Below are 18,322 nucleotides of genomic sequence, written 5' to 3' on the forward strand. Positions count from 1 at the left end.
GTGTATATTTATAAAGGGCTTTAATCCTGAAAATCTGTCACTTCTGTGGAACAATTAGGTAGTTTCCAATTTCTTAATGTGGTCCTGCTCTCAGAGTGACTTTGTGATAATAATGTTTACATCTGGTAAAAATCTCTTGAAGGCAGCCTGAATTTACCAAAAACATAATTTTACTTGCTTACTTTTATCTTGAAAATTGTTGCTTAGTGTTTTGTTCTTGAAGTCTTCGAGAATTTGCCAAGTAAGAACTCTTTCTTTCATCTGTTATAATGCCCTAATATACCCATCCATAATCTAGATCACAGATAATCAAATTTTGCAGTCTTCTGGATTTCAGGTTTTTGTTTCCACTTAAGTTCTTTTTCAGTAGATGATAACTATGATATATATGATAGTACTAGTTCTTAAGCTCATTTAAGATAATATCACATTGTATACAATTACCATCTATATTAATGATTAAATTCATATTATTGCTTAAATTGTGTAATCATTTACTCACCCAATAAAATGTCACTGGGCTAGCAAGGAGTGAATTCAATAAATCAATGAAAAATATAAACCTTCTTTCCCTCTGTAGAGTAGATGAATTGATCACTTTAAAAAATGTAAAGAGTTAAAAATCTTAGCCTACTGTATTTTTCAACAATCGGTTAAAAATTGTTCATTGGTAAATATGTGAGTACTGATTTTATGTTTGGAATAAAAAATATGTGTGCTAAGTTGCTTTAGTCTTGTCTGACTTTTTGCAGCCCTATAGAATATGGCCTGCCAGGTTCCTCTGTCCATGGGATTCTCCAGACATGAATACTGGAGTGGGGTGCCATTCTCCTCTCCAGGGGATTTTCCCAACCCAAGGATCTATCCTGCATCTCTTATGTCTTCTGCATCGGCAGGCATGTTATTTACTACTAGCACCACCTGAGAAGTCCAAAAATCATATATAAAAGAAAATAATGACAAATATTATGTGCAAATATGCATATGTATTACATTATGTGTTATAAAGATAGAAATTGACTTCATGTTTAATGTTTATTAAGCTATGTAAGATATGGCTAATAAATTGCAGATCAAAATGACTATTTCTGACTTTCAGATATTATGGAATTATAAGCCAAATTTGCTGGCAATAAAGAAAAGAATAAAATTGGATTCACAGATTCTGTTTATCTTCCTCCTATTTAAAACAGATACATCTTTGAACATAAAGGATGTGAAAGAATCATGTTTATCAATAACTGTGCGCTAACAGATGACTCAGAATATTATGTGACAGCTGGTGATGAGAAATGTTCTACTGAGCTCTTTGTGAGAGGTAAAGTAAAATCTCTTACATAACCATTAAGAGTCAATGGCTTTCTTTCTCTCAGGGGTAATAATCAAAAACGAAAATGAAGTGAGCTCTTGGGCTCCAGAGCAGAGATAGTAGTACCTCTCGAGATGGTTAACTTGGGGTTGTTAGATTGGCTCTGGATTGAAGCATCTTTGTACGGGTGTTTATAGGGTATCCTAATTAATCTTCAGGTTTGTTGAAGACTAAAAAAGCTGACAGGAGAAAAAATCTGTTGAGTAAAAATGTCTTGTAGTTTTGACTCATGTAAGCAGCATTTTGCAATTTAATTGCTCTAGTGATAGCTTTTGAAACCCAACAAAGCCTACTGGATAACCGTTTCACACATTCGGCTCATCACAAATTGATTTCCTTTGAAACAGCTTCGTTAGTAAAAGTCATCGATGGTTGGCACTGAGGTTGCTGAAGACCATCATTTACTAGTGAAAAGAGCTGGAGGGTGTCAATGAAGCCATGAAGCATTTATTTTCTTTATGAGGACCTGTGACTAAGACAGCTTTGTAATCTTGCACATCAACTATACTTCAATTTAAAAAAAAATTTAAAGACAATTCTGTAACCTCTATCATCTGTCTAAAATCATAAGTAGAGAATTTTAGTGTTATAGATTTTCCTTCCTCAGAAATGTCCATCTTCTGCTGTTTTATTTACCCAAAGAAGATTATTTGATACAGTGTGTCTGCTTTCTAAAACAATTATTTATTTGATTTGAAGAGTTCTTGGGAAACTATGTGAAACTTACCCAAGGCTGCCAACTGTTTATTTTACCATGAAAAGTCATTAAAAAATCCACCTTCTAACTACCACCATCTAACCATCACTCTGTGATTGACCACAATTTCTTACTTTTGGTTTTTCATCTGTGAACAAACCAGGGTCATGAGCAGATTTGGGGGCATTTAATGATTCTGATTTTCTTTTTTTTTTTTTTTTCCCACAATAGAGCCTCCAGTTATGGTGACCAAACAGCTGGAAGATACAAAAGCTTATTGTGGAGAAAGAGTGGAATTGGAATGTGAAGTGTCTGAAGATGATGCCAATGTAAAATGGTAAATAGATATCCTGAGGTCTGTCCATTTTTAATAAACAAAAAAGGGCCTTCATATTTTGGAGAGTAGGAAATTGCTTTTACACATATGAAAAGGATCTCAACCTCATTTGTGTTAGTAGAAAATGTAACTAAAACTATCCTAAGATACTGGCTTTTTTCACCTGTGAGACTGAAAAAAAAAAAAAAAAGATTCAGATAGCAATATTGATAAGGATATAGGGAAGTAGGTACTTTCTAGTAAATGAATATTTCAAGGTTCCCCATGTCTATTTGACTCCAAAGCCCATGGGTGCTCTTTCCGATGCATGCTCTCACTCTGCCATGACGGCAAGTTTTATGGAAAATATGCTTTTTTTATGTCCTAGTCACTTTATTGTCACAGTATCTCAGAAAAATATTTTAGGCTTAGAATCACCAAATTACTTGAATATTTCTTAAAAATAAAAAACATATTTTGGGGGTCAGATGGGATGTGTTTTCTCAAATTCACTGGGAGTAACCTCAAAATTAAAGACTAGAAGATCTGGAATCTTAAAATGTTAATTGAGAGACAGTGTATTCTGCAGCAGGAATCACTGGTAATTTGGTTTAGAATAGATTGTTCATTGTAACCTAGAATCATAGCTATCTTTAAAATGTATTAAAATACTATTCTTCGTAGTGTGCACCAAGAGCCCAAACATAGGTAATATCCACTCTTAGCATCTTTATCTAATTGATCTTGAGTGAAAGAAATGGGATTTTGTCTTTTTAATGTAATTTTCAGATAATACTTCTTACAGCAGTCATCTATTGATAGAGACTGATCCATACATTCTTTCATTCACCAAGCAGTTCTTGAGTGTCTGGTGACTACCTCTTGAAGCATTTTTTATAAAACTTTAAAAAAAAATCATCTATTTAACTCAGGTTTAAGAATGGTGAGGAAATCATCCCTGGTCCAAAATCAAGATACCACATTAGAGTTGAAGGCAAAAAACACATTTTGGTCATAGAAGGAGCAACAAAGGCTGATACTGCAGAATATTCTGTAATGACAACAGGAGGACAGTCATCTGCTAAACTTAGTGTGGACTGTAAGTAAGAATTCTTGTGTGTCTCCCAAGTTGTTTTACTAGTGTGTTGTGTTTGTTAATTCAGTTTTAGAAAAGTTTCAATCTGTTTGAGTTCGACCTGTGACAGTTTTAGATGTGTAAAATTAGATGGATGCCATTCCAGCTGAGTGTCTATATCATGTCAATCAGAGTCTCTAAGAACTTAGCACTCAGTTTAATAGAGTACCAGTATTGAGAAGGAGCTCTCCACCATGACCCATCCGTCTTGGGTGGCCCTACATGGCTTGGCTGGAGAGCTCTGACAAAATGTGGCCCACTGGAGAAGGGAATGGCAAACCGCTTCAGTATTCCTGCCTTGAGAACCCCATGAACAGTATGAAAAGGCAAAAAGATAGGATACTGAAAGAGGAACTCCCCAGGTCGGTAGGTGCCCAATATGCTACTGGAGATCAGTGGAGAAATAACTCCAGAAAGAATGAAGGGATGGAGCCAAAGCAAAAACAATACCCAGTGTGGATGTTGTGGTGATGGAAGTAAAGTTTGATGCTGCAAAGAGCCACGTTGCATAGGAACCTGGAATGTTAGGTCCACAAATCAAGGCAAATAAGAAATACTCAAACAGGAGATGGCAAGAGTGAACATCAACATTTTAGAAATCAATAAACTAAAATGGACTGGAATGGGTGAATTTAACTCAGATGACCATTGTATCTACTACTGTGGGCAAGAAACCCTTAGAAGAAATGGAGTAGCCCTCATAGTCAACAAAAGAGTCTGAAATGCAGTAGTTGGATGCAATCTCAAAAAAGAATGATCTCTGTTCATTTCCAAAACAAACCATTCAGTATTACAGTAATCTAAGTCTATGCCCCGACCAGTAATGCTGAAGAAGCAGAAGCTGAACGGTTCTATGAAGACCTACAAGACCTTCTAGAGTTAACACCCCAAAAGGACATCCTTTTCATTATATGGGACTGGAATGCAAAAGTAGGAAGTCAAGAAACACCTGGAATAACAGCCTAACTTGGCCTTGGAGTTCAGAATGAAGCAGGGCAAAGGCTAACAGAGTTTTGCCAAGAGAACACACAGGTCATAGCAAACACCCTCTTCCAACAACACAAGAGAAGACAGACTCTACACGTGGACATCACCAGATGGTCAATACTGAAGTCAGATTGATTATATTCTTTGAAGCCAAAGATGGAGAAGCTCTATACAGTCAGCAAAAACAAGACCGGGAGCTGACTGTGGCTCAGATCATGAACTCCTTATTGCCAAATTCAGACTTAAATTGAAGAAAGTAGGGAAAATGACTAGAACCATTCAGGTATGACCTAAATCAAATCCCTTATGATTATACAGTGGAAGTGACAAATGGATTCAAGGGATCAGATCTGATAGAAAGACTGCCTGAAGAACTATGGACAGAGGTTTGTGACATTGTACAGGAGGCAGTGATCAAGACCATCCCCAAGAAAAAGAAATGCAAAAAGGCAAAATGGCTGTCTGAGGAGGCCTTACAAAGCTGTGAAAAGAAGAAAAGCAAAAAGCAAAGAAGAAAAGGAAAGATATACCCATTTGAATGCAGAGTTTCAAAGAATATCAAGGAGAGATAAGAAAGCCATCCTGGGTGATCAGTGCAAAGAAACAGAGGGAAAAGGAGATGAGTCCTGGGTGTTCATTGGAAGGACTGATGTTGAAGCTGAAACTCCAATACTTTGGCCACCTGATGTGAAGAACCGACTCATTGGAAAAGACCCTGATGCTAGAAAAGATTGAAGGCAGGAGGAGAGGGGATGACAGAAGATGAGATGGCTGGATGGCATCACCAACTCAATGGACATGAGTTTGAGTAAACTCTGGGAGTTGGTGATGGACAGGGAGGCCTGGTGTGCTGCAGTCCGTGGGGTCGCAAAGAGTCGGACGTGACTGAGTGACTGAACTGAATTTGATTGAGAAGGAAGTATAAAAATCACCTGCCAGAGAAGTTACCCAAATGATTAAGAAATGTTTTAATTCTAAAGCCATATAAATAGATGATAAATACTTAGATATGATATCAAATCCTGATATCCTATTTGCTTAATCCCTAGGTGAATTTGCTATCTATTCAATAAATATTCAACATTCTATAATTGTTGAATTATAGGGGTGAGAAATTACTCAAACTAGTGGGCCTCAATTGAGAAGATTGTAAGAGCTAATTCGCTGACAGGCTTTAGAGGTGTGAGAGAATTCATGGCCTTCCTCAAATACCCCATGATGGTAGTAAGTTCTTAATGGCAGAGCCTGTCCCTTCCAGTTAGCCATGAAAATTAGAATAGCAAACTCCACAAGAAGATCAGTTATAGGTGGAGAAAGCGAAGTCCTGTTCCTTATTTCTTAGTCCAGTTGCAATTCATATGACCATTGAATTATTTGGAAGTAATCACAGTAGACTCCTTATGTTTTGTGGGATAATGGCCATTGTAATGTAATATCAAAAAAGTTTTTTCAGCCATAGGCAGATCCTTATCTGATATTTATATTCATTTCAGCAGTTATAGTTAGTCCTACTATAACATTAACACATGCATTTTAAAAAATTACTATGCTGTACAAAGTCATGCAGTGAAAATCACAGGGGCAAGGGGGAATGTGGGTTACAGACACAACACTCAATAATTTTTCAGGGACCCAGTTTTTAAAAAGTAAAATGAGGGACTTCCCTGATGGTCCAGTGGTTAAGACTTCCTACATCCAATGCAGAGGGCACAAGTTCAATCCCTGGTCTGGGAGCCAAAAGCCTTCATGCTGCATGGTGCAGCCAAAATAAAATAAAATGGTAAGAACCTAATAAAAAAAATCAGTGGCACAATTTTACACATGTCTAGTAAATATTTCCATAAATATGGCACTTTACCTTGAAAAAGATCTGAAATTTGCTTGTGAAAGTGGGGTTAAAAATATTGCAGCTTGTGAGCAGTTGGAGGCAGTGGAAGTAGGTTATCTGAAATTGGGAGAGTTGTAGTCTCAGGCGTGCATGGTTGTGGCTCATTTCACAGGGTGAACTAAAGTAACTGGTCGATATTTCAGGTGTATGTGTGCGTTCTGCACAATCCTGCCTGGCTCAGTTCAGCTGGGTGCAGTTTTCGGGATTCTTCTAGTCTTTCTCATGAATGAAATCATGGATAATCAAACATGAAATGCATGTTATGCTCTGATTGTCTTGGAATATTTCAGTTGCATTGGAGCAAATGCTCATTTTCAAAACAAGCATTATAGTGAAACTGTGAAACAACACCATCTTGGCCTGTCTGAAATTTGGATTTGGCACTTATAACTATTATTTCTGCAGTAAAACCTCTGAAGATATTGACACCTCTGACTGATCAGACTGTAAACCTTGGAAAAGAAATCTGCTTGAAGTGTGAAGTATCTGAGAACATAACAGGAAAATGGACTAAAAATGGCCTACCTGTTCAGGAGACTGACCGTCTGAAGATTGTTCACAAAGGAAGGTAAACAAGTCAGGGCAATCCCTGGAGGGCTGTCCCCATACTGGCTTCTTCTACTTCCTAAGTTAGATGATTGGTAAGGATGTTTGGAGAGTAGTCATAGGGAGAGTATCTATTTCTGGTCTTTTGCTTCCAAATAGCAAGAATAGGTGATTTCTCTGCTGTACATCGTGTCTTACTCGTGACCTGGTACCTGCACCTTACAGTGAGTTGCTGTGTTATTTTGGAATCCATTGATTGAGTCTTTCCTTATAAACATGAACTTAGAAGAATGATACTCAATTCAAGTTGAGGAACTGGTCAAATTGGATTCACTGTCCCTAACTAATAAATGTCACATGATCTTTCCATATTTTTTTTTTTTTTTTTTTTGCTAGTGGGGAGGTTGCTTAATATTCTAGAATCTAGCAAAGAGGCAGGGCAAGTCCAAGAGTTCTTAAACTTGAATCCATGGATTCTTAGGAAGCCTATGAACTTCAGGAGCCCCCCAGAATCCTCTGAAATTGTAAGCAGATTCTCTGTGTACAAAAATACTTGTTTTTCTCCAGATTGAGGTGCCATTGTGTCCATCAGATATTCACTGGTTCATGATGCCAATGACGTTAAGAACTACTGTTCTTATGCCAATATTTTTTAATAACTATCAATGGAGTAAAACCTTTAAAATTGTGAAGTACTATATTTTATGTCGGAAACATAGAATACTGTATATCAACTATGCCTCAGTTTTTTTTTTTTTTTTAAAGAACTATTGCTCTTAGGTTTGCATAAAAAACCAAAGTCAAGGTTATTCTTGGTAATTTCTTGAATCTTAGAGTGGCATCAGTGAGATGTTATCTTCTATTCTTTTTTTAAGCTATGAAATTTTTAAAAGGCAGAAGAGATTCTTTTTTTTTTATTTTTATTTTTTTAGAAGAGATTCTTGCATAGTAAACAGGCTGTATTTGTAGAGATGGTTTCATATAGCCCAAAATAAATACTGAATGTGGATCAAAAAATAGGCTAGTCAAGTATTCACATTATTATCACTCTCTGCAGGCTGCGCTAAGCAAGTTAAGATAAAACCATGTGTCTCCTCAGTTTGGGTCTTACACAGTCTAAATCTCTGCACAGTCTTAGAAATATGTTTTTTCATTTCCTTAGAATCCACAAATTAGTGATAGCTAATGCTCTCGTTGAGGACGAAGGTGATTATGTATTCACACCAGATGCCTATTCTGTTACTTTGCCTGCCAAAGTTCATGTTATTGGTGAGTAGATAAAAGAAATCATTTCAGAGTTGTATTCTTGTTTTTCTGGGTTTGCTTACCTTGGAATTATATTCAAAATGTGACATTTAAAGAAAAATGCATAAATTGGTATTAATCACTAGGCACAATGTTAATAGTTGATTCTTAAGAGATCTTAACAATGAAATAGTTTTGCAAGGTACTGGTACCGACTGCTTTGACTCCTCTTATATCCTTTTTGACCAAATAAAATATTGGTTATTACCAATGTTTAACACTAGACAAGACCTAACCCATATAATCACGTGGAAATAAATGTCTGATAACAAAGGCCATGTTTCATATTCTAGATCCACCTAAGATCAACCTGGATGGTCTTGATGCTGACAATACAGTGACAGTAATTGCAGGAAATAAGCTTCGTCTAGAGATTCCCATCAGTGGGGAGCCACCTCCTAAAGCCATCTGGAGCCGAGCAGATAAGGTTTGTTCTACACACACAAACACACACACACACACACACATACACACACACACACCCTACTCCCTTCCTTCCATAAGTCAGATGAAAGAAGGCAGCAAATAAATGTATGGCAAAGTTATAATTACTTTAGCAAATAAAGATCACGGATTTTTAGGCAAATATAATAGTTGTTCATTTGCTTTTCATATTTCTGACTACCTACTATGTGAACATATGCAAATGAGTGTTATTATGTGCCGTGAATGAGATTCTATCTTTCCTTCTAATGGGTATCAGAGAATGGAGTGGAAGAGATATAGATAATGAATTATTAAATAAATAAAGTCCCTTTGGATAGTAATCAGTGCTATGAAGATTAAAAAAAAAAAAAAACCAAGGTAATATGATTAGTAAGCGACTGCATGGAGAGTCTACAGCCTCTATGAATGACAACAGGGAACCATTATGTGGATATAAGAGCAAAGAAATTTCCAGATGATGTCAATGCAAGAGCAAAGAACAAGAGAAAATGCGCTTGACCTTCTGGAGGAATAAAAAGAAAGCCAGTGTGGCCAGGACAGAGTGAGTAAGGAGAATAATCAATAAGACTGGAGTGGTCAATTGGAGCCAGCTCAAGTGTGATTCTGTGGCTTCCTATATTAAATGTTTTAGGGGCAGTAAAACTATTCCACATAGTACTATAATTATGGATACCTGTCATTATAACATTGACATCATGACATTATGATCCACATGACATTATGACCCACATAACCCATATGACATTGTAGGTTTTTCAAAACCCATAAAATGTACAACAGGAAGAGTCTATGTAAACAATAGATTTTCAATTATAACCTTGTATCACTATAGGTTCATTCATTGTAACAAATGTACCTACTCTGGTGGGGGTGTCAATAGTGGGAAAGTTTGTGTATGTGTGGAAACAGGGATTATATGAGAACTCTTTGTACGTTTCCATTCAATTTTGCAGGGAACTCAAAGCTGCTCTACAAAAGCAATTTGTTTTTTAAGGAAGTTGGAGACTGTTTCCTCCTTTTCTGTTTTTTGGAGAGAAAAAAAAAGAGCTTTGTTAAGCTATGGAACAACTTCAAGAAGTCAAATCTATGTGTAATTGGAGTCCCCAAAGAGTAGGACATAAAAATTTATAAAGAATTAATGGCCCCAAATTTTTCAAATTGATAAAAACTATAAAATCTCAGATCCAAGAAGTTCAATAAAATCCAAGCACAAGGAACATTAAGAAATTTACACCATCATAATCAAATTGCTCAAAACCTGTGGTTAAGAAAACAATCTTAAAAGGAGACAGAGAAAAAGGTCACATTAAATCTATAGGAACAAAGACTAGGATGACAGCTAATCTCTCTGGAAGCAAAGCAAGTGAGAAGACAGTGGATCAACATTTAAAGGGGGGAAAAACAGTCACCTAGAATTCTATACTCAGTAGAAATAATTTTCAGAAACAAAGGCAAAGTAAAGTTATTTTCAGATATACAAAAACTGAAAGAAGTAATCTCCAGCAGACTTGCAGTGTAAGAAATGCTTAAAGAAGTCCTTAAGTCAAAATGAAGTGATGATGGGCTTCCCTGGTGGCCCAGTGGTAGAGTCTGCCCGCCATTGCAGGAGACATGGGTTCCATCCCTGATCTGGGAATATCCCACACGCCGCAGCGCTACTAAGCCCATCCACCACAACTACTGAAGCCCAGGCCCTAGAACCCAAGCTCCGCGACAGGAGAAGCCACTGCAATGAGAAGCCCACACACTGCAACTAAAGGGTAGCCTCCATCACCACAAACAGAGAAAAAGCTTGAGCAGCAAGGCTCAGCGGAGCTAAAAATAAATGAATATTATGTTAAAGAAGGAAGTGATACCAAGATGAAAGCATTTTCTCAAAGGAACTAAGAGCGCCAGCAATGGTACCTACATGGATAAACATTTAAGAATTTTTCTTATTATTTAAATCTTAAAAGATAATTGGTTGACTTAAACAAAAATAATAATTATGCATTGTGGAGCTTTAAACATTAGTGTAAGTAAAGTTTATGAAAAATGAAAACATAAGACCAGGAGGGGAGAAACAGAAGTAAGGATTAGAAGGAGTGAAATGGATGTATGCTGTTGTAAATTTCTTTTGCTAAACATATAATAATACCACATAAAGGTAGACTATACTATAAACCCTAAAGGAACCACTAAAATAATAAAACAAACAGTTATAGCTAATAGGCCAACACAGAACATAAAATAGAATCATGGAAACATATTTAATGAATCTGAAAGAAGGCAAAAAAAAAAAAGAGGCAGAAAGAACAAATGGGACAAATAAAAACAGCCACCAAGATGATAGAATCACAAAGAAAAATGGTTAAGTTGGAGATTTTAATACTTTTTTCTCCATAGTTGATAGAACAAGACAGGCAATCAGTGAAGATACACAAGGTTTAAGAAATACTATCCACCAGCTTGATGTAGTTGACATTTATAGAACACTCCATTAAACAAAGCAGAATGGGCATTATTCTAAAATGCACAAGAAATTTACCAAAATAGGCCATAAATAAGTCTCAATAAATGTAAAAGGACTCAGGTCATGCAAAGTATATTCTTTGACCACAATGGAATTAATTAGAAAACAATAACAGAAAGATTTGTAAAATTTCTAAATATTTAGAAGCTAAGTAGCTTCTGTTTTTTAAAAAAAAAAAAAGAAAAAAACATAATTCATAGATCAAAGAAGAAATTACAAGGAAAATCAGACAGTATTTTTGTGGTCAGTTGCTTCTAACTGTTTACCAGGCTCCTCTGTCCATGGAGTTTTCCAGGCAAGAATACTGGAGCAGGTTGCCATTTCTTATTCCAGAAAATATTTATGAACATACTATATATCAGAATTTGTGAAATATGACTAAATCAGTACTGAACATCCCTATATGTATTAAAGAAATGGAATTTGTAGTTTAAAATGTTTCACAAAGAAAATTCCACACGTAGATGGCTTTATTGGATAGTTCCACCAAATGTTTAATAAAGAAGTAATATAAATTTAATATAGACTTCTAGAAAAAAATTGAAGAAAAGAAGATAGGAATATTTCTCAACACATTCTTGAAGGCTAATATTATCCTTACAGAAAAACCAGAAAAAGACATTACAGAAAGAGAAAACTACAGATCAGTATCACTCCTAAACATAGAACAAAAAAGTTCTAAACAGAATCTAGCAAATCAAATCCAAAAGTACATAAAAGGAACAATGTGTTATATCCACAGGTGGCTTATCCCAGGAATGCAAAAGTGGGTTTAGCATTTTAAAATAAATATAATTCACCATATTAACAAACCAGAGAAAGAATGTGACCTCATCTCAATAGACACAGAAAAACATTTGACAAAATTGAACACTCATTTCTAGTAAAAAAGAAAACCAGAACATGAAAGGAACTTCCTCAACATGATGAAAGACATCCTTGAAAATCCTACAACAGTCCTATCATCCTATGTAATGGTGAAAGATTGAATGCTTTTCCTCTAAGATCAGAAAGAAGAGAAAGATGTTCACTCTTATCACTTCTATTCAACATTGCACTGAAGGTTATAGCCAGGGCAATCAAACAAGAAAAAGAAGTAAAAGACATACATTTTGGAAAGGAACAAGTAGAACTGTCCTTATTTACAGTTGACATAATCATTGATGTATTGGTTTGGCCAAAAATTTCATTCAGGGTTTTCTATTAAAATCCAATATAAGCCACACACACAAAAAAACAACCCTGCTAGTACAAATAGTCAAGGTAGCCCTATTTGTAATATTCAAAAGCTGAGAAAAATGCAGATTCCATCAATGAGTGAATGGATAAACAAAATTCATACAAGGGAATAATACTCAGCAATAAAAAGGAATAGATTTGTGATACAGTGCAATAACTTGGATGAGTCTCAAAATAATTATGCTCAGTGAAAGAAACGGTACCATTTTAAGAAACCGTTAAAAAAAAACACCTGACAATACCAAATAATGGCAAGGATATGGAACAATGAAAGTCTCATACGTTGCTGGTCGGAATGCAAAATGGTCCATCCAGTTTGGAAAAGAGTTTGATATATTTTTAATATAAACATATACTTCCATACAACTACAAAGCTATCCCTAGGTATTTTCTCCAAAGAAATTAAACACGTGTCCACGTAAAAACCTGTTCAGGAATGTTTATAGCAGATTTATTTATAATTGTCAAAACCTGGAAATGACTCAAAAGTTCTGTTGTATAAGGATATAGTTTGTACATACATAAACCAACTGCACATGGAATATGCAATGGAAAACTGCACAGTAATTATTATTTTTTTTAATTTTATTTTATTAGTTGGAGGCCAATTACTTCACAAACTGCACAGTAATTAAAAGAAATGTGCTCATAATATATGCAGCAAGATGGATCAATCTAAAAAGTTTCACTTGAAGTATTTGACTCCATTTATTTGACATTCTGGAAAAGAGGAAACTAAAGTAGCAAATAACAGACCAGTGATTGAAGAGACCAGGGTTTAGTGGGCTGAATGCCAAGGAGGGTGGGGACACTGTGGGAAGTGATGGAAATAGTCTGTATCTTGATTATGGCACTGGTTACAGAATCACAGAAATTTGTCAAAATTCATGCACTATATATCTAAAAGCTATGAATTTTACTCTATGTAAATTATAGCACAATGAACAAAATAAAATACAGAAATATGAAGTGGATAATATAACACTGCCCTAAGTAAATCATTTTTCTTTTCACATTAGAAAAAAGAGCAGAACATCTTTTACAATCTTAAAGTAAGGATTTGGCTAAAATGAGGATATTTTGTTTTGTCATAAAATAAGAATCATGAAAACCACTTCAAATATTCTTACTGTTGTAACAATCTTATGTTATTGAAGATTTGTAAGTCCTAATCCAGACCCTAAAGAGTAGAGGTGACAATAGTTAGTGGCAAATTACCCAGGTTCTAAACTGCCTGTACCTTCTCTGCTTTTCCTCTTTGTGTATTGGCTGCCCATTGTTGCATGGAAGATATGACCTGGGAATCAGAAAAATGTAATGTTGCTTTAAATTTCTGGTGTGAGAAAGAAGGAAGGGGAGAAATGAAGGAAAATAAGAAGGGGAAAGGGGGAAGAAGGAGAAAAGAAAGAAAATATAATAGAAGTCTCAGCTTCCTTCTGTCTTTACTTTAGCAATTAGATGTTCATTCTTTCATGTCCCACTGGAAGGGAAAAATCAAATTGGAAAATTGCCACTGTGTCCTTCTTCAACCCCTTTCAGTATTTAAAAAACTTCAAAACATTTAAAGAAGTGAACAAATCATTATTTAGTTTCTGATATGAGCTTAAATATTTCTAGTTTAATGTACAAAGAAACTCTTCTCCTAGAATGACTGTTTTGTGCTTATATTTTTGGTCCTCCAACTTCCTCTTTTTAAGGAGTTAACTGATAGTGAACTTGGGAGTCAGATCCCAGTTCATAACTTTCTTGGCATAATTATGGCAGCCTTGGGCCATAATTTTCTGATGTGTGAAATGGGATGACAATACATTTGTCCTTAGAGCTGGTCGAGGATAAAACTAGGAACTTGCATTTCAGGCATTAGCACCATTTCCAGCTTACGTGCCCAGGCACGCGAGGTGTCCTTATTGTTTGCACAGGTCATACCACATTGCGTTTCCTTTTTCCCTAGGCTATTATGGAGGGCAGCGGCCGGATAAGAGCTGAAAATTACCCTGACAGCACCACTCTTGTTATTGACATAGCAGAAAAAGATGATTCTGGTGTTTACCACATAAATCTGAAAAATGAAGCCGGGGAAGCACATGCAAGCATCAAGATTAAAGTTGTGGGTAAGTCCTCATGTCAACAAACTTCTAGAATCAAGCTGATGTGCTTAGATCCTAGGTAGACTCTCCGAGCTTTTGGTTGTCTCAGCTTTTCTGGGTAGCCGACAGAGAAACTTGCACTATAGCTGTAGTTTATAAACCACTGCCTTTCTTTCTCTGCCTCTGCCACTTCTTTATATGTCTTTCTTTTTCTTTTCTTTCTCCTCTTTTCTTCCTTTTCCTTCCCTTTTTCCCCTTTCTCATCTCTTTTCTTGCCTAGAGGACTAGTTGCAAGAAGGAATAGCTAAAGTTAGACTTTGGGGTTACTGACCAAGTTCTCTCAGTCACATTCCCTTCAGTGTCTTCCACAGTCGCGGACACACAATTGTTGAATAATTTCCGGCATCACATTCATTGTAGAGTGCCGAGGCAGTGTAAGCGCAGGTTGGCAAAGAATTTCCAGAAACAGCTTTTCAGAAGGGAGTGAGTTTATTAAGAACAAAGAGCAGAGATTATGGGGGCACTGCAAGTGCAGTGGGCTAACCTCCTGGCAGACCAGGGAGAGTCAATGCTTTTTTGGGTTAGTAGCCAATTTTTATAAGCCTCAAGACAAAGCAGATTCCTGCTAGACGGTTGGCATTAGGTGATTGGTTAGGTCGCCATAGGGTGACTACCAGAGTGGGCACTTTAGCTTCATTTGGGATCAGGAAGTCTGCTGACAGTTAAGGATCAGGGTGGCGTTTGGCACTGGTTACAAAGGGGCTCAGTCAGTTCCAGCGGTGACCTTGGTTCTGGGCTCCACTTCTGTGGCCTTGGTGCAAGGCCTAGCACCTGTGGCCTTGGGGCAGGACTCCACATAGAGGAATAAGACCTGCCTTGGTTCTTAGATGACTTTCTAAATACTTTTTTCCAGACCCCAAAACCAAGTGAAATGAGTCTAGCAGATTCCTGATAGACCAAGATCTCTTGATTTCTTCATTCCATTTTAGTTTTCCCTCAAGAAACATATTTCAAATTGACCCAAAGCTAAGGTCATTTTATTACATATTGAACTATAGAAGACATGGTAACTTGACGTTTTTTAAAAATTTATTTATTTGGCTGCGTCGGGTCTTTGCTGCGGCGTGCCAGATCTTCGTTGCATCTTGCACGGCCTTTCATTGTGGTTGGATGGACTCTAGTTACGGTCTTTCGTTGGGTTTGGATGGACTCTAGTTATGGTCTTTCGTTGGGGTTGGATGGACTCTAGTTGTGACATGTGGACTCAGTAGTTGCGGCACACAGGCTTGGTTTCTCCTAGGACTGCAGGATCGTGGTTCCCTGAGCAGGTGTTGAACCTGTATCTCCTGCATTGCTAAGTGGATTCTTAAGCCCTAGACCACCTGGGAAGTCCCTAACTTGCCATTTTTGACTTGGATTTCTACCAGTCAATATCTTGAATTTTCCAACTGATGTAAAATGTACAATACTTAATTTTTGACTTAGTTCTGCTGGAAGTTCACTTTGTAGTTAAGAAACAAAATCCCAACCAATATTTAGACAGTAATTTAATTTCTTAGTTACCATTTTCAAGACAAACAACAAGAGTCTTGGATTTCATGTGGTCCTATACCGTGACACTAACTTAAAGGATTTGGAGACATCATTTGTATTTGTATTGGGCTCACCTTCCCTGATTTCATAGGGAATAGGACCTTATGCCTAGTTAGGCAGTGTATTTCAGTAAACATGGAAAAATAATCAGAAATAGCATTGCTTCTGTGATTATTACCCTAAAACATATTTTCCAATGAATGTTTTTCTTTGTGCTTTTGGTCAATTTTATTTTATTTTATTCTATTTGTTTGTATGTTACAGATATCCCTGATCCTCCAGTGGCACCAAATGTGACAGATGTGGGAGACGATTGGTGCATCATGACCTGGGAGCCTCCTGTCTATGATGGAGGGTCCCCAATCTTAGGTAACTGCATGTTGGTTCATCTGTGGAATGGCCAATGGAGTTGATGTGCTCTTTATGCACATTAGCACAGAACACATTTTAAAATGCTGAATTTATTTATTTATTTTTAATTAATAAAAATAAATAAATTGAAAGGTTAAAAAAATAAAATAAAATACTGAATTTGGAAGAAAATCTTTAAATATCCATGCAAATTAAAATATATTTGGGGATGTCTGTCCTTTAAGTACTTGAGATTTAAATAGCTCTGATGAATATCATCTTACTTCCTGTCCTCATTTTTGACATTTCTATTCAATATCTAATTTTGAAATAACCATAAGTCTAACTTTGTTCTGGTCAGTAAATGCCCTGTTCCAGAGAATTATGTCTATGAAGCAGTTTCATTAAGGGTTAAATATTTAGAAGAATTTACTTCCCCCATGGAACAAGAACATTTTTCTCCTTGCTAATAATGAAACTTACAAAACGGGTTATTTCCCCCTTCTTACTTACATTGCTGGGACTCAAAGTCACTGTACAAATTTCTATGGCCTGCATATCTGTGGTCTACTTTTTCCTCTTCTCTTCCTAGCACCCCTTTAACTTTTTTCTAGTGTTTTTATTTTTGTCTATATCCCATGATGTTAATATTTGTATTCCTTATAATCTCTCTCAAACAACTGATGGAATAAGATGAGTTGAAAATACGTGTATGACTTTTTCACTTAGAGTACTGAGAATTTTTGAGAATTCTAATATTTGACAAAGTTTACTTTTGGAGGCCAAGGAAAAACCTGTTTCCATTTTGTGTCCCCTTCAGGGTATTTCATCGAGAGGAAAAAGAAACAAAGCTCCAGATGGATGAGGCTGAATTTCGATCTCTGCAAAGAAACAACCTTTGAGCCCAAGAAGATGATTGAAGGTGTGGCCTACGAGGTCCGCATCTTTGCCGTCAATGCTGTTGGCATCTCTAAGCCCAGTATGCCCTCCAAGCCTTTTGTTCCATTGGGTGAGTCAAGAGAGATGTGTCTTTGTCATGAAAATCATTGCCCCAGGTTGTGACTGCTGTCTTCTGACTTCTAACTGAACCAGACCTAGAAGCTTCTTGGAGTGGTGCCAGAGCCAGAAACTAGAAATTGTTAGGGACAATTGTCTAAGAAATTACAAACAGTGTGATAGAGTTGAATGCCTTCATAATGTAGGCCTGGAATTTGTTACTGGAATTCCAAAGACAGCTGTGGGTGGCTCTGTTGCCCCTCCTCCCTGGAAACATAGTTGAGCCTGTTGACACATGACTACCCTCGTTTGACCTTTTGAAAGTATAAGCCGGCACCTTAGTATAGACACTATAACTAAAACAAATTGAGATCTATTCAACCTAGCACACTTGAAAGCTAGTCTCTTTGCTTTACAGTCACACTTTAAATGATATCTATGAACCAAAAAAGTCAATTCAGTAAAGGCAAAGAAAGAGATAAGATGTCTCTACCATTTTATGGAAGAGAAGTGTTATTTTCAATAGAAAGAAGAGTTTGCACTTGAAAATTAAAAAGTTGTGGGAAATCTACGCTAGATCATTAGATCTCAAACTGACTTTTTTCAATGCCTTGGGCCTCCCAGAATCCCACACCAACCTCCCAAGTGGAGGGCAAGTGTGGCCGCATTCCTGAAATATTTTTCATGCCTGGCAGATCTGGCCATATATACAGCGTAAACTCAAGAAGTCTTCGCTGAGTTTTATGAAGATGTGGGGGCTTCTGTGTGCATTTTTATTTGTATCCTAGTCCATTTTACCGCAGTTCCTGTGCCATCATTCTGTAGTTTATAGTTCCGGCTTTTTCTGCCTTTCT

The 18,322-nt window shown here is 36.6% G+C and overlaps 1 protein-coding gene across 13 annotated transcripts in view; it reads left to right on the top strand.

Moving 5' to 3' along the window:
- MYBPC1 (myosin binding protein C1) overlaps positions 1-18,322 on the top strand; it is a 95,433-nt gene that overhangs the window by 49,135 nt on the left and 27,976 nt on the right. For all 13 annotated transcript variants that reach the window (XM_065937653.1, XM_065937663.1, XM_065937731.1 and 10 more), the window contains 9 exons: positions 1,194-1,318; positions 2,298-2,403; positions 3,315-3,481; positions 6,798-6,960; positions 8,101-8,207; positions 8,537-8,670; positions 14,393-14,552; positions 16,386-16,490; positions 17,293-17,481. In XM_065937653.1, the coding sequence (XP_065793725.1) occupies positions 1,194-1,318; positions 2,298-2,403; positions 3,315-3,481; positions 6,798-6,960; positions 8,101-8,207; positions 8,537-8,670; positions 14,393-14,552; positions 16,386-16,490; positions 17,293-17,481 (1,256 nt within the window). The remainder of the gene's footprint in view (positions 1-1,193; positions 1,319-2,297; positions 2,404-3,314; positions 3,482-6,797; positions 6,961-8,100; positions 8,208-8,536; positions 8,671-14,392; positions 14,553-16,385; positions 16,491-17,292; positions 17,482-18,322) is intronic.

This window comes from Muntiacus reevesi, chromosome 1 (genome assembly GCF_963930625.1).
Source record: "Muntiacus reevesi chromosome 1, mMunRee1.1, whole genome shotgun sequence".
NCBI lineage: Eukaryota > Metazoa > Chordata > Mammalia > Artiodactyla > Cervidae > Muntiacus > Muntiacus reevesi.